Here is a 15,623-nt window from a genome sequence, read left to right as displayed (position 1 = left end):
GTGATATTTCACTGCAGGTTATTTTTGATCAATATATTTTTAATTCATTATTTAACAAGAAGACAAACACCCACCACTGTTCAATCTCGTTCCCTCTTTTGCATTTCTTGTACTCTAAACGGTCCCCTTTACTCAGTTTTCTCCCCGCTTCCATAGAAATAATTGTTGGAAGTGTTTTCACCCCTGACATTTGATTGACATATTGTATTTGCTTGGTTTCCTTGGAGACAGTGGAGAATTGATAAATAGAATGGCAATGACAGTCAGTGTCGGGAATGTTGTCTGTCTTTTGTTAGCTTTCATCCAGTTCTGAACAGGTTTTACAAAGCAGTGAACCTTGCCTTTTGCTTCTCAATGGCAGCAATGACGTGCACAGATTCAGTCTATGTAACTGTTTAAATTATTAAATTAGCCTAGCATTGTCAAAAGTGTTTAATGTACCTCTCTTTTCTCTCTTCTCCAGGCATCAGAGTTGGGGATGCTGTCAGTGTACTACACCTACATCCTGACTTCCTTGGTGAGAGAATTTATGGGTTATGCTTGCTAATGCAGAAGTTATTCAAGGCCATGCCTATAAAGTAAAGAAGCTGTTTCATTTTTCCTCCCGCGTGAAAATACTATTATACATTATTTATATTATACTCCTGGGCAAAAAAAAAAATAGGGCTACGCCCAAAATGGTTAAACAATAAGCTTTTAATTGCCTTAACCGCAAATTATTGGTCAGGAATAAGCTAAATTTAAGCAAATGCACTACTTAAAAATCCATTGCTGTCTCAGAAAAACATCAAAGACAGAATAACGTTTTTTGGCAGAATATGGGAAGTTGTGTGTGGAGTGATACATCACAGTGAAACGAGTTGCATGGTGAAGCTCCAGAGCGGCGTCTTCAAGTATCTGCTGAAAAATATAATAATAAATGCTCTACCACAGTGAATTATCAATGTTGAAAACAGATGTGCTGCTTACATTTTTTTGTGGAAACTGAGATACATTTTTCTCCATGATTCATTGATGAATAGAAAGTTGAAAAGAACACAATTTATTTGGATTATAAATATATATTAAGAAATATTTTGTAGCATTATCAATGTCTTTACTGTAACTTTTGATCAGTTAAATGCTTCTTAATATAAGTATCCCTTTCTGTAAAAAAAAAATCTTACTGAATATTAATATTATTTTGGCTTTCATTTCCCAGGTTGAACTTTTTTGTATTTCACATCGGCTTTTTATTGCATAAAAGTGCACAAAATTTTCCCCCAGTTGATTCAAGTACCATATAAACAGCATCTTTGATGTTTCTGTTTCAACCTTTCTGTTTCACGCTGATGTGTACTAGAAATAACAAACCAGGATGGATTTTTCTAAACTTTTTCATCTGATATGGCTTTAACTTCAGAGCGCTTTAAGAGCAGCTACTCGGCGTGGAACAAACCGACACACTTCAGCACACTCCAACCCAATTTAAAGAAGCCACTTCATTTCCCCACACTGCTTTCCTTCACTTATTTAGTCTCTCCTGCCGCCATCGTTCATGCGTCCAACACACCAATACAGCACCGTCATCCCATCCGTATGCTAGTGTTTCATTACGCCATTATCACAGTGTGAAAAAGGCTTGTCAAAAGCACACTACATCCATCTCAAACCCAGTAATCAGTATATGACTCAGAGAGAGCTTTTCAGCTTCTGCTCAGGCCACGCTTTGGGGAGTAATGAAGCACTTAGTGATCCAGGTACATGGAGGAATTGTTGAAACCCTTCCTATGGTGAGATGGGCTACTTTGGTTATAGCTGCCTTGTTGCAAAGTGTCTTTTAGGGACCGTTCACACAGAACCTTTCTTTGCGTCTAAAAACGAGACGCAGCGCTCAAAATGTTTTTTTTAAAAAGCACAGCATAGAGCGTGAGGGTCTTGAAACACACTTTTGAGACATGATGCAATACCGGAAATAACAGAAATAGCCAAACAGCAGAATAGATAGCTACTATTTTTGATATGGAAAAAAGATAATTGCACTTCCGATGGCATTTGACATTGATAAAAACTGTGTCGCTGCCCAGAGAACGACAGGACAGAGATCTGTTTGGGTTCACCCCATCCTCCAAATAAAATAGTTGCCACTCCAACTTGCTACTGTAAACAAAAGCTTGTAACCCGTGTCCCGGTCTTCTGATTGGTTCACTGTTTTGGAACTGACATTAATGAGCAGCATTGCATGTAAAAGTTGGAATTCTTTTAACTTGACACGTCTTTTAACTTGTCCCAAACAGAAACAAGATAATTTTTCTTACCCCATTGGCAGATAATTTAACTTGTTTTAAATAAAAACTCACTTCATTTAGATTTTTTTTCCCCAGAAAACATTTGTCATTTTACTTATTTAGTAAAAGTGTCATGATTTTAAGAATTGTTTGATATTTGGACTGTAAACATTTGAAAGGCCCCTTACACCAGAGACGGAACACTCGTTGAAAAATGGGTGAAATCATGTCACTCAATATGGTGTCCTGCTTTCAGTTAAAATAACCAATTTAAAATAACCTAGAGCAAGAACATTAACTGGACCAGCCTGAAAAAAAAAACAGCATGATTTGAGTTAAAGTTGGCATGAACCGTAAGCTGCAATAGTCTTTTCTTCTCTATTGTGATATATAACCAGGTGAAACGCATTCTCTTTTTTTGGACAGCTTTTTTGGGCACTTTGAAGTCCCGATTTACATTCACTTTGAGAGAAACGCTGCAGTTGCTGTAATGTACAGAAACAATAAATCTGACCGGCGATCCCATGGGGACTTAATGACAGATGGGAATAGTTGTCAATTTTGACTTGAATTATTCCCATGACAGATGGGAATAATTGTCAATTTTGATTTTAAAGAAGTCAAAGAAGTGAAATATATGATATTGTTGTCAAAATGTATTGCTGATTTAACATAGCTGTACTTTTTGTCCATTACCTAGAAAGTAGCTCCCTGGAGCCCTTACCAAGATGGCCGCCAAATTGACTTGCCTCCATTTTTAAACACACCCATGGAAGAACCAGATGGATAGATTGATGGCCTCTTTAGATGTAGAGGAGTCCTTGGGCACTTTAAGAGATGGAATCGGTTTGCTGATAAGCGAGTCCAATTTATGACTGTGCTGGGGGCGGGGCATTTTTCAGAGGCAATTTCTGATCGAGCTGCGAGTCGAGGCCAAAACATTACACCCACACATGGCTTTACATCTTTGTCATCTCACCTGAATCCATCTGTCATGGGAATAATTCAAGTCCCCATGGGAACTCGGCTCAGATATATTGTTTCTGTACATTACAGCAACTGCAGTGTTTCTCTCGCAGTGAATGTAAATTAGGACTTCACAGTGTCCAAACAAGCTGTGAATCACGCTCACCTGCTGCTTGTGAATCAATTTGAGGAATCAATCATTAGTTGTGACAGCATACCTACATACAAACCTTTCCCTAAGTCCACAGTTATTCATCAAGTGCCCTGTTCTTTGCTATCATTTTTTAAAGGGATATTCCACTCAAAAAACCTAAAAAAATATCTGTCATTTACTCACTCTCGTTCCAAACTTGTATGACTTAAATTATTCTTTGGAACATGAGGATATTTTTTGTAAATGTCTTGTTTTAATATAAAGTGTTCTTTTAATACAATGAAAGTTCATGGGTACAAATGTCGTTTGGTTTCCAACATTCTTCAAAATAAAATAAAAAACTAAAGTCATATGGGTTTGAAAGGACATGAGAGTGAGGCCAATTGGAGATCTTGGCAGCTCCAGACAGCTATTTTCTTTAGGTATTAGGCATATAAGTACATATCCTACCTGATGGTAAAAGGACACGATCTCGAAAAAAACTGTTGGTTAAGAGTATGTTACAATAATATATTTCAAATGATCATTTAGGTATCATTTAGCACCTTAAGCTACAATAATGCTAAAAAAAGCTGCTAATGCGTGTCAGGCATGGAGTCTTCAGTGTAAACGCCCACTGCTGTGGTTGGCTAACATATGTGCATATGACATAGCTAAGTATTACATGTTTAGCTCTCTCGAAAACTTTTAGCACGTTTTTACTATTACAGCTCTCTTTCACTAATCGTGAAAAGTGTTGATTTAGCATTATATTTAGATCTTTGGCATTATATTCAGATCGATTGAACATTGGTCTGGGCAGTCTGCTCTGTATTTTCTACTGCACAAGAGGCATGATAAACGAGCATAATTCAAATGGCTCTGTACACAATTGGATAGTCCTTCAACCAATCAGACCCCAAGAGGCGTGATCAACGGGCATCGATCCATCGCTTCTCTATCCGTCATCGTGTTAAACCCACCAATAGCGCGGCAGGTGATTAAGCCAGTCTGTGATTGGTTCCCTGCAAAAGTTCGTCAGAAGCAGGATAAATGAATGTACAGGTTTCCAGCCTGAGCTGATCAGGCTTGGTTTACCCAGTCTAAACTAATAGTGCAAACACAATGTAAGTAAGAGATTTATTGATTATTACAGAAGTTTTGGCACAAGTCTAGAACTCAGTCACTGATAAACTTGCGCTGTTTGATTGACAGCTCCAGTGAATGTTCTTTGATCATTTTCTATATGTAATTCAATCAGTTTAAATAACAGATTATTTTCATCCTACTAAGTAAAATAATGTGAAGTTGACCGTTCACTGGTTTGATTTTCTGACACATAGACAAAGAACATTTGACTGTACATGAATCATTACTTATCAGAATTCACTGGTCACAGATCAGGCATTAGAATTAACATGGTTACTTACATGTTGTTGTGGCAACATCGTAAAAATATGCGTCCACATCGTAAAACTCTGTTTGCCAAGCCTGTGCCGAAATTGCGACTAATTTACCAAAGCATCTACAGTGAAATGTACCGAATACAAATAAATAATGCTCAACTGAGACATTCACCTTGTTGAAAATAAATGAAATAACCACATTCCTAGCATTAGGATCCTTTGGAAGGCAATGTTATTTGTACTCCATCCTGTATCGCTCTTCTCTCCTCGTCATCTCACTAACATGCCAGTGGGCGGGGCCAAAGTTGCAATGATGAAGTAGGCGTTGATTTTCATCTGCAGAGGCGGTCTTTCACCTATATAGGCACATTCCACAATGAGTCGTTCGCTGGGCTTGGTAACAATAAAAGCTGTTTTTAGACTAACAAGGAAGTTTTCAGTTCTGAAACTTACAGGATATTCTTATAGTATGATAAAAATGTGAAATCTACCACGTGTTCTATACATTTCTACCATTTTCTTTCAAGGGGTCCGTTACCTCCATCTCCGGCTTCATCCAGTGCAGTTTTTGGCTTGCTCTTTTCAGAAACTTCAGTTTTCAGACATTACATGTCAACTTCAGTCTCGTCCTCATTATCATGCAGGAAAAGCAAGAGCTACCGCTGATATGAAACATCCCTGTAATTTGATACAACATCCTTCCCCCTTCGTTAGAGATCAGGTTCTGTAGGTTAATTGCAATAATGAAAGGAAAGGAGCAAAGCCATTTTGCTCTAATTACTAGATGTATTCTCTATTGGTGACTGCCATGCAGGTGAGCGGTAAAGGGATTGTTGCTTTGTGATTTGTGCAGGCAATAACTCCGCTTTGCCAAGTGAAGAACGTTTTCATCTGTGTTTGACTGTCACCCAGGGATTCGCCCTTTGTGCTGCGTTTAAATGAAAGAGGTGTGCCAACGAGACCAGTGTGCCTGAGAGATCTGGTTTTGTTAAACAGTTTCTGGAGAACAGAAAGTTCACACTGCCATATCTAATGTTCCTGTGTAAGTTCTCAGTAAGTTGTTTTTCACAAATGCATTAACGCATCCTTGACACATCTGTTGAAACACATGGCACATGGCGTTGTGGAGCATGTGATCAGAAAACTGAAAATTTGATGAGGGTTCCTCAGACTTGGCTGACAGGAGTAATTATAGTCTTCCTTATGGAGAAGACATTAGGAATGGGGTTTAGATTATTTGCGTATTAACCACAAGCATTACAAATAAATAATTTTTCTTGTTTTTTCTGCCTTAACAGGGATTATGAAGAAGATGATTTTATAGACTAATATAGTATTTTTTCTGCTCTGGATTTACAAAACTGTACTTTAAGTATAAATATTTTACAGAGTGTACTGAAATGAGAAGTCAGGGGTCATTAGTACAGGATACATTCTGTACATACAAAGGTCCAGTTTGCGCTTTTTAATTAAAATTTTTTTCTTGGCTCTAGACAGACTTCTTTTTTCAGTTGTGATGCATCTCGCTGTTTATACCATGAGTGCCATGTTTTTGAGATGACGTCGAGTTAAAGAGATTGTTCACCCAAAATAATTACAATTTTGTCATCATTGACTAACCCAGATGTTGTTTCAAACCTACATGACTTTCTTTCACAACCCAAAATAATTCGTTTTTTGACTCTAGAATGAAAGTCAATGGGGACCAGTGTTGTTTTGGACCCCATGCACTGACTTTCATTGTATGGACAAAAATAGTTGAACCAATCTTGAAAATATTTTGTTTTTGTTGTTCTGCAGGAGAAGGAAAGTTATACAGTTTTGTAACAACATGAAAGTGAGTAAATAATGACAGTATGGGAGAACTATCCCATTAAAAACAGTCATAAATGTGTCTGAAGACTGTTTACGTTACGCTCCATTTATCTTTTATTAAACACAAGAGCGTGTCGTGTGTGTACAGCCCCTAAAAGTGTTGATTTAACAAAGTATGCTACTACCTGTCATGTTAAACGTACTCTAAGTGATAATTACTGGTTTCCTAAACATTCCCCTCGCCTTTCATTATTTAACCAAATAACCTCAACTCACAAGTGTACTCCATTGCCAGAGATTTGCCTCCAAATCCTCTGATAAGTTTTTTACACAGTAGTTTACAAAGTGTAGGTGTCACAGAAACAAGTGATATTTCTCAGGACACGTATTTCAATGGTATCTGACAGGTAGTAAGGGTATTTATTTACATTTACATTTACATTTAGTCATTTAGCAGACGCTTTTATCCAAAGCGACTTACAAATGAGAGCAATAGAAGCAACTAGAACGGTCAAGGGCTACAGTATGCAAGTGCTGTAACAAGTCTCAGTTAATCTAACACAGAACACACGACTTTTTTTTTTTTTTTTTTTTTTTTTTTTTTTTTTTTTAAATAAATTAGACAGACAGAAAATGAATCGAATGGAATGTTAAGTGCTATTCTTGATTGGTTAGGTGCTGCTGGAAAAGACGTGTCTTTAGCCGTTTTTTGAAAATGGCTACAGACTCGGCGGCTCGAATTGAGATAGGCAGGTTATTCCACCAGGTGGGGGCAGTCCAGGAAAAGGTCCGTGAGAGTGATTTCATGCCTCTTTGGTATGGCACTACAAGGCGTCGTTCACTGGCAGACCGTAAGCTCCTGGAGGGTGTGTAAGTCTGAACAAGCGAGTTTAGGTATATTGGTGCAGAGCCAGTGGTTGCTTTGAAGGCGAGCACCAGTGACTTGAATTTGATGCGAGCAGCTATTGGCAGCCAGTGGAGACTGATGAAGAGAGGCGTGACGTGCGCTCTCTTCGGCTCGTTAAAGACCACCCTTGCCGCTGCATTCTGGATCAGTTGCAAGGGTTTGATAGTGCATGCCGAAAGGCCCGCTAGAAGAGCATTACAATAGTCCAGTCTGGAGAGAACAAGAGCTTGGACCAGGAGTTGTGTGGCCTGCTCTGATAGGAAGGGTCTGATCCTCCTAATATTGTATAACGCAAATCTGCAGGACCGGGATGTTGCAGTAATGTGGTCAGTGAATTTTAGCTGATCATCAATCACAACTCCAAGATTCCTGGCTGTCCTGGACGGAGTTATGGTTGATGATCCTAGCTGAATGGAGAGATTATGATGAAGTGCTGGGTTGGCTGAGACCACAAGCAGTTCTGTCTTTGGAAGGTTGAGTTGCAGGTGATGTTCCTTCATCCAGGCAGAAATGTCTGTTAGGCAGGCAGCGATACGACCACCAACCGTGGGATCATCTGGTTGAAATGAGAAGTAGAGTTGAGTGTCATTTATGTGTTTAATTCCAAAAAAGAAGCCGCTTACTGCAGATTTTTAACTTTGACAGAGATGGACAAAATGTTGTAGCATTGTGATGAGAAAAAAACATTTTTACAGCCACAATAAAACAACAAAAGGGATGTAGCTTATTTAAAGGTATAAAACACGAACACACTATCTTTTTGGACCAGGTTTTTGACAGGCCATACTGCTAAATCACATATGATTCTGTTTATAGCTCTTTCAAACACTGAAGTCTTTGCTAGTCCAAATGTAATAAGCAAGAGCAGTTTCTCTTTCAATTATTTGTTCCACCGTTTAAATTTTGGAGCATTAGCCAGCAGGAAGGAATTACAGAGAAGACTTTTTTTGTCAAAGATAAGTGCAGAAACGGAAGGTTTCTTCACGGTTTGTAAACAGCAGGAGCCATTGTTAAAGAGGCTATTGAAGTCGTACGCACGGAGAGCAAACATTGGCTGGTGTTCAGAGGTAAAGCAGAGGACACAAGGTAACAGGCTTTGAGCTGGGCTCGGGTGGGACCCGAGACTAGACGGAAGAGGGTGACAGGAAGGGGAAAAAGGGAGGAAATAAACAAGATCATCTTTGGGTGCTTTTGCATAAGTAGACTGTATAAAGAGTTGGTCAGCGTCGCCTAGCAGTTGTATTTCTATGGAGCATGGTTTTGTCATTACTGGCCGCTTTCGAAGACTTCAACAGCCCCACGATGCCCAACCTCAAATGACACTGATGAATGGGCTGCCATGCCACTCGCCTGTGTAATTTGTTTTTTAATCATTTCAAGTTGCTGGTAGGGGACAAGGGACAAAGTCGCATACATCTTGTCACCAAACTGATATTTTGGTTACCACTGACATCAAACCGTGTTTTTGTAGTATTTACCAAGGTTTTTTATTTGTTATCTTAGAGTGAGCTAATACAGGGATGTCCAATAAAAATTATATGTATATTATGTAGGGTACAGCGGGACTAAAGGCCAACCATATTAAACGTGTGCTTTTTACTACTCCCATAGTGTATGATTGCAGAAGAAAAAAATAATAATAATAAAATAGACCTTTATTTGTATTGAACATTAATGGAGCAACAGATTTTGTGTGAAAATAAATCATAAAAGGGGTTTATTTTGTTTAAAAATCTTATAAATGTATGAGGTGGTGAGGGGGGCCTTTTACCTCACACGGGGTAAAAGGCTCGGCAGCATGGGGCATGAGAATGAATGAGAGCATGACGCTCGTATTACTATCTTTAGAAGGTACCGACGGTTTTCATATTCATAACTCCTGACACATATTAACAAATTACGGTCACTATATGTCTTTGATAATAAAACAGAGGTCAAAACTGGAAGCTTGAGTCTTAGATCTTTTAAATGATGTATAGTTTGTCTAGGTAATTACTTACATCTGACAGTAATTTTGAGCTAATTTAAACAAAGAAAGCTTCAGTGCGCCTCGTTGCACGATGTGTTTGTTTGAGCTGATGTGTGTGTGGGCGTCGCCTCAGTATTTGAATCTCAATAGAGCGCGCGCTTAGTGGGCGTTGTCGCATTAGTCTATAATGAGCCGCTCAGGAACGACTAACATCGCTCTGCTTTCAAACGGATTACATAAACACAGAATATTTGTTTTTTGATTTGGTTTACAGTGTTTAAAACCTGACATTTGAGCGTTTCTTCAGACACCTTTCTCTTGTTTGTAAGACAGGAATTCACTAAGCTAGAGTTCATTTTCTGAAGACTATCTGAATGAATGTCTTTGACAGAGAGGCTGCAGATCGCGCATCATGTTAGTTTTCTTTATTTTGCAAAAAGCAAAACAATTTGTTTTTATTGTGACTGTACTAAAAAAATAATAGAAACTTAGATTATAATGATGTATAACACTTGCCTGAATGATAAAAAACGACACAGTTATTTGAGTCTCTTTGGCACTGATAAGGAAAAAAGCAAGCCAATCACGCCGGCGTGATTGCCGACTCCAGAGGGTTAAAACCAAGTCTAGATCCCACTGTGGAACCACAGGCTTATGACTGGGTCGAAGTCGACTAACACCTTTAAGAAACATCTTAATTAAATTATGTGTGCCTACTGACACACCTTCTACTAGTCCTCTGTGTGCAGAAAATGCTGCCACATAAACTTCAATTGTTGAGCTAGACAAACCCTGTTCTAACAGGTTCTGTAGAAATTCCAAGATGTTACTTACAGTGCAAGCATGAGGATCAATTTTTCCTTTTTCACACCACTGACAAAAAGCTCTCCATTTGTCTGCATACACCTGCCTCGTAGAAGGTGCCCTTGCATTCAGTAGTGTGTGCTCGAACCCTTGTGAGCACTACAATATGCCTGGTTTGCTCCTAGAGGCCAAACCCATAACTTCAATGTGTGGGGCCTTTTGTGCCACAACGTCCCGTTCATCTGAGATAGCAGATCTGGTCTCATTGGCAGTGGGCATGGCCTGCCTGTCAGTAAAAGTAGCAAAAGATGAAACCACGGCCTGCTTGGCCAGAATGGGGCTATCAGCAGAACTGGTTGCCTTGTCTCCTGAATTTGCCGCCATGTCATCCAACTAACGGCAGGGGTGGGAATGCATATAGGAGAACTTGCGGCCAATTGTGTGCCAATGCATCCTGGCCCAGAGCTTCAGGCTCGTCCTTGTCTGAAAACCACCTTGGACTGTGAGTTGTCTGTCTGTCCGCAAATAAGTCCACTTCGGCCCTGCCGTAGGTGTTCCAAATTAAATGGACAACCTCCTGGTGAATCTTCCAATCCCACGGGGTGGGATTGGCCCGGGATGGCAAGTCCGCTATCTGATTGTAACGACCAGGAAGATATATGGCTCTCAACGAGCGGAGATGGACATCTGCCCATTTCCAAAGTCTGTGTGCTAACCTTTGCAGGCTCTGAGATCTTGTCCCTCCTTGGTGGTTGATGTAAAAAACCACTGTGGTATTGTCTGTTCTTACCAAGACGTGCTTGGCTTCTAGCTGATGTTGGAAATGCTGCAGTGCTAGCCACACTGCCTTCAACTCGAGTACATTGATGTGCTGAGATGTGCTCTGCCACACACCCCTCTCTTTCCGGTGCCTCCACACAGCTCCCCAGCCTAACAGGGATGCATCTGTAGTTACCTCTTCCCTCTTTACAGGAATGGTTCCCAAGGACACACCTCTGAGGAGAAATTGTGTGCGGGACCAGTGCCTCAAGGTGTGAGTACACGCCACAGTTACAGTCACCAAAACATTTACCTGGGTCATGGCCGACAACCGTCTCAAATTTAGCCAACGCTGAAATGGCCTTAGGTGCAACATACCACTGGTGTTTCTGCAACCAACATCCCCGCTAGACTCAGAAATTCTGCATACGGTAGGCATCTGCCTATTCGAAACTTTGCTGCCGTCTTTACAATTGCCTGGGCTCTGACTTCTGTCAACGTAGCTTGCATGACACGGGAGTCGAGCCTCATACCGATAAACTGAATGGTCTGAGCTGGAATTAGACAGCTCTTCTTGTAATTTATCCTCACACCTAATGCCTTTACATGCAATATCAATAATCTTGTCTGTTCTTGCACCTGGTGCAGAGACTGGCCGCACAGTAGCCAGTCGTCGAGATAAGGTAGAATACTTATGCCTTGGCTCTGTAAGGGCTCTAGAGCGACTCGTACACATTTGGTAAAAGTTCTGGGTGCCAGGGCTAACCCGAAAGGAAGAACTCTGAACTGGTATGTCACTCCATTGACATGAAAACGAAGGAACCTCCTGTGATGTTCTGCAATTGGAATGTGGTAATATGCGTCCTTCAGGTCCACAGTAACGAACCAAACGTTTCTGTTTACTGCACTTACAAGCTCTGTTACTCGTAGCATGTGAAATGGTAGACGCTTCAGAAAGACATTGAGGTCCCTTAGGTCCAGAATGGGTCGAATTCCCCCATCCTTTTTTGGAATCAGGAAATATCTCGAGAAAAAAACTTTCAACTGGTCTGAACCATGCACAATTTCTATGGCTTGTTTTTCTAGTAATGACTCTATTTCTGATGTCAGTGTGATCAGATGTTTTGGATTCCGCACCAATGTAGGGCGGACTCCGGTATTTGGGGGTGGTCGACGGCAGAACTGTAATTTGTATCCTATTGACAGGGTGTTTAATAGCCATGTATCTGATGTTATTGTCCCCCAGCGTGCCATGTGCTGAGGGAGGAAACAGCCCACCGTCGACCGTGTACCTTCAGGTACGACGCTGAAAAAACCCAGCACTGGTTGCAGGCTGTGCCCTAGAGGTGTAGTTGGGTTTTGATGACGCATGACCTCGTGACATTGCTCTGGACTGGCGCGGTGGTGCTAACACCTCCTGCATTCTGCCCTGCACAAAGCCAGTATTAGGTTGTTGATGCTGAGGATAAGAGCCTCTGTGAAAATACTGTGCAGGACGCCTAAAGGTAGTTTGCCTCCTTAAATGCTTTGAACGCATTTCTGATGCGGGGAAGACGTCTGTCTAGTACTTCCTGGGCCTGTGCTCCAAACACCTGTCCCGGGACAAGGGGAAGCTGACGAAAGGTGTTTTTTAACCAGCTTCTGGTAATGGAGTCTGGGCCAACCACACCTGCTTTCTCAACTGTGTCAGAAGACCAAGAGACCTACCACATGCTGACGCAGCTACTCCAACTGCTTGGAGAGATGCTTGCAATATATATATTGCAATATCACATCATAAATTGTCAGGTGAAGGAAGTGAAACATTAAGTGCCAATAGTAACTGTGCCAGTGTATTAGATATGCGACCGACGTTTGCTACAGCACCATACGTCTTACACACAAGTGCATCAGTTCGTTTATATTCTGGCTGTGGACAGCGCGGTTCAGAATGCAACGCCTCATCAGCCTGCACAGCAAGGGACGCCACTACAGCTTCTACTGGCGGCATTGAATCCAACCCAATTGACCATGCATCTGCCATATTAACCAGCATGCGTGTTACCTTATCAGGTAGTATGGTCAATGCGCTTTTAAAGCCAAATGATAATTCTTTAATGAAATCACCACACTGTGGAATAACTAACTCATTAACCTGACCAGAAGCCCGACCAAACAGGCTAGGAGCCTAATCATCTGCAATAGTTGGAGCATCAATGTTAAGTTTTGCCATAGCCACTTTTAATTTAGCACGCAGAGAGCTCGCTGCTGATGTCATCTCACCTTCATGATCTGAACTCTGTATACTGCTTGAATGCAATGAAACTGGGCTTCCAGCTCTTCCTGCCATGCCAGGCTGTTCATCGGATGCAGACATCCGAAATTACATCAAAATCTCTGTCCACACAAGGAGCAGCTATATTAGGTTCTGGCAAACGCTGCCCTTCATTATGCTGCTTCATAGAAGCCAGCATTGCCTGGATCTGGCTCATACCTTCAGTCAACTGATCCACCCTGCGCTCTAACGCAGACGAAGTTTAGCGTTGACAGTTAACGTTACTGCCCTCCTTTTAACTCCATGTTCTGAAGGAGCTGCACCCCTCTTAGGCAACGAATAGCCCGATTCAGCATTCACACGTGCAATGCGAGCTTCACGAATTGCTAATGGCATAATACTACAATTAGGACAGGGATCTGAAAGAGCTCTTTCAAGGTGCTCAGGTCCCAAACAAAACAGACAACAGTCGTGACCATCATCTAATTCCATAGGCGAATCACACAGTGTGCAGCTTGCCATTAGAGCAGAAAATGGAAATAATATCTTCAATGCTACACTCGAAATGAACTAAACAGTTTAATCAAATTATCTCTACAAAATTAATTAATGTTCAGCTGCGCCAACGCTGCTTGCCACATGTAAACAAATCGAGATTCGGCGAACAGTAAACACTTAACGTTACCGCTTACCTCTCAGACGTTCAAATAGTGGCAAAAAGGCAGTAATGATTGGAATACTCGCCAACGAGCATCTCCTGCAACTTCACTTTCGAAAAACTTTTCCGCAAAGACGAGAATCAGAAAGAGAACGGACATGACGTAATGGCGTGCTTTTATAGGCTATACGCCTGAGCGCCATGGTCACGGGGTGACGACTTTGACATTTATACTCGGCAAAGACAAGAGCACCAGGGGAGACTAGAGAACTAGATAAGCTAGGATACCGCTCTGGCGGTTCGGAATGAAAGGAAGTAGAACCACTCTCTGCTAATGCTGTTAATTATACAGTGCAGTGTTGTAGACTGAATTAAACTAGTAACTCGTATTTTTGAACTACTCACTAAAATGTGTCACTCATTTTGTGATTTGTGCTACAGTAAATGTTTTTGATTCACTAAAAATATATATATATATATATATGTATGTATGAGTAAAGGTACAGTCACATTTGGGAAATTTCGCTGGCGGAAAGGTTCCATTGTCCGTTGTCAAAAGTGTCAGTTAAACCAATAGGTCAATTGGTCTCCTGACCAATTTTGCAAGGACCAAATGTCCCCACAAGAATAGTAAAATTTTAAATTACTTACTATCAGCCTATGATAAAAATGGCACAATAAAAGGACTTTATAATTTCTTCATTAGAATCTAAAAATGAAGAAAAAAAAAGCTTTGTGTAAAGGTTAGGCCGATTAAAATGCAATTAGCTCAATTTAAAATCAATAGAAGTTAATGGATAGTACCGAGCATAATATAAAACAAACGTTTGTTGGTCTATGGATATGAGTGTGTGTGTGTGTGTGTGTGTGTGTGTGTGTGTGTGTGTGTGTGTGTGTGTGTGTGTGTGTGTGTGTGTGTGTGTGTGTGTGTGTGTGTGTGTGTGTGTGTGTGTGTGTGTGTGTGTGTGTGTGTGTGTGTGTGTGTGTGTGTGTGTGTGTGTGTGTGTGTGTGTGTGTGTGTGTGTACTGTATTTGTGTGACCATCTGCCATTCTTCATTTATGCATGCACTGTGATCTCCCTCTGCATAAAACAGCCTCATTTTGGAGTGTCTTTTCCACTGAGAGTGCTGACTGGCCTTTTATGTGCTGTCTACATTTTTGTATGTGTATGTGTGAAAGAGAGAGAGAATTATGCAGGGTCAGTGGTAAGCCTGCTGGGGTCTCCTCATAGTCAGATCTCCTCACAGTAGCTGATAGAGAGGAAATGAAAAAAGACAGACCGGACCAGGGCAGCTGACCAAGGCCGTCTACTCCCATCAGCCCGAGCCGTCTACACTGTTTACCCCCTATAATTCAGCTCTGCGCCCAGCCCTGGGTAGAGGGGAGAGATGTACAGCTGACCTGGTAAAGAGGCCTAATCAGCTGTTCTGCAGCATTAGCTTCCTCCACTCTTCCCATCAGGAAACAGCCTCTTTCTCTTGCCAGCTTGCTTGCTAGTTCTTTCTTTAATGTGTGCTTGTATTTGCCCTATTCACTTTTGATGCACATGTAAGGTGGTCCACGCAAGGGCCCTCAGAGACTAATGAGCAATTATGCTCGTCATTTGGTCATCATTAAATGGATTGCATGGAGATGTGCACAGGCCTCAAGGGACAAATGAATTCCTTTCTTACAAATCTATCTT

The 15,623-nt window shown here is 41.0% G+C and overlaps 1 protein-coding gene across 2 annotated transcripts in view; it reads left to right on the top strand.

Moving 5' to 3' along the window:
- grik4 (glutamate receptor, ionotropic, kainate 4) overlaps positions 1–15,623 on the top strand; it is a 511,925-nt gene that overhangs the window by 388,976 nt on the left and 107,326 nt on the right. For both annotated transcript variants that reach the window (XM_079824290.1, XM_079824289.1), the window contains exon 8: positions 464–517. In XM_079824290.1, coding sequence (XP_079680416.1) covers positions 464–517 — 54 coding nt within the window. The remainder of the gene's footprint in view (positions 1–463; positions 518–15,623) is intronic.

The sequence above is a fragment of the Gobio gobio genome (assembly GCF_949357685.1).
Source record: "Gobio gobio genome assembly, chromosome: 8".
NCBI classification, from domain to species: Eukaryota; Metazoa; Chordata; class Actinopteri; order Cypriniformes; family Gobionidae; genus Gobio; species Gobio gobio.
Note: the sequence above shows the minus strand (reverse complement) of the source record. Positions and strands in the feature narration are given on the sequence as shown.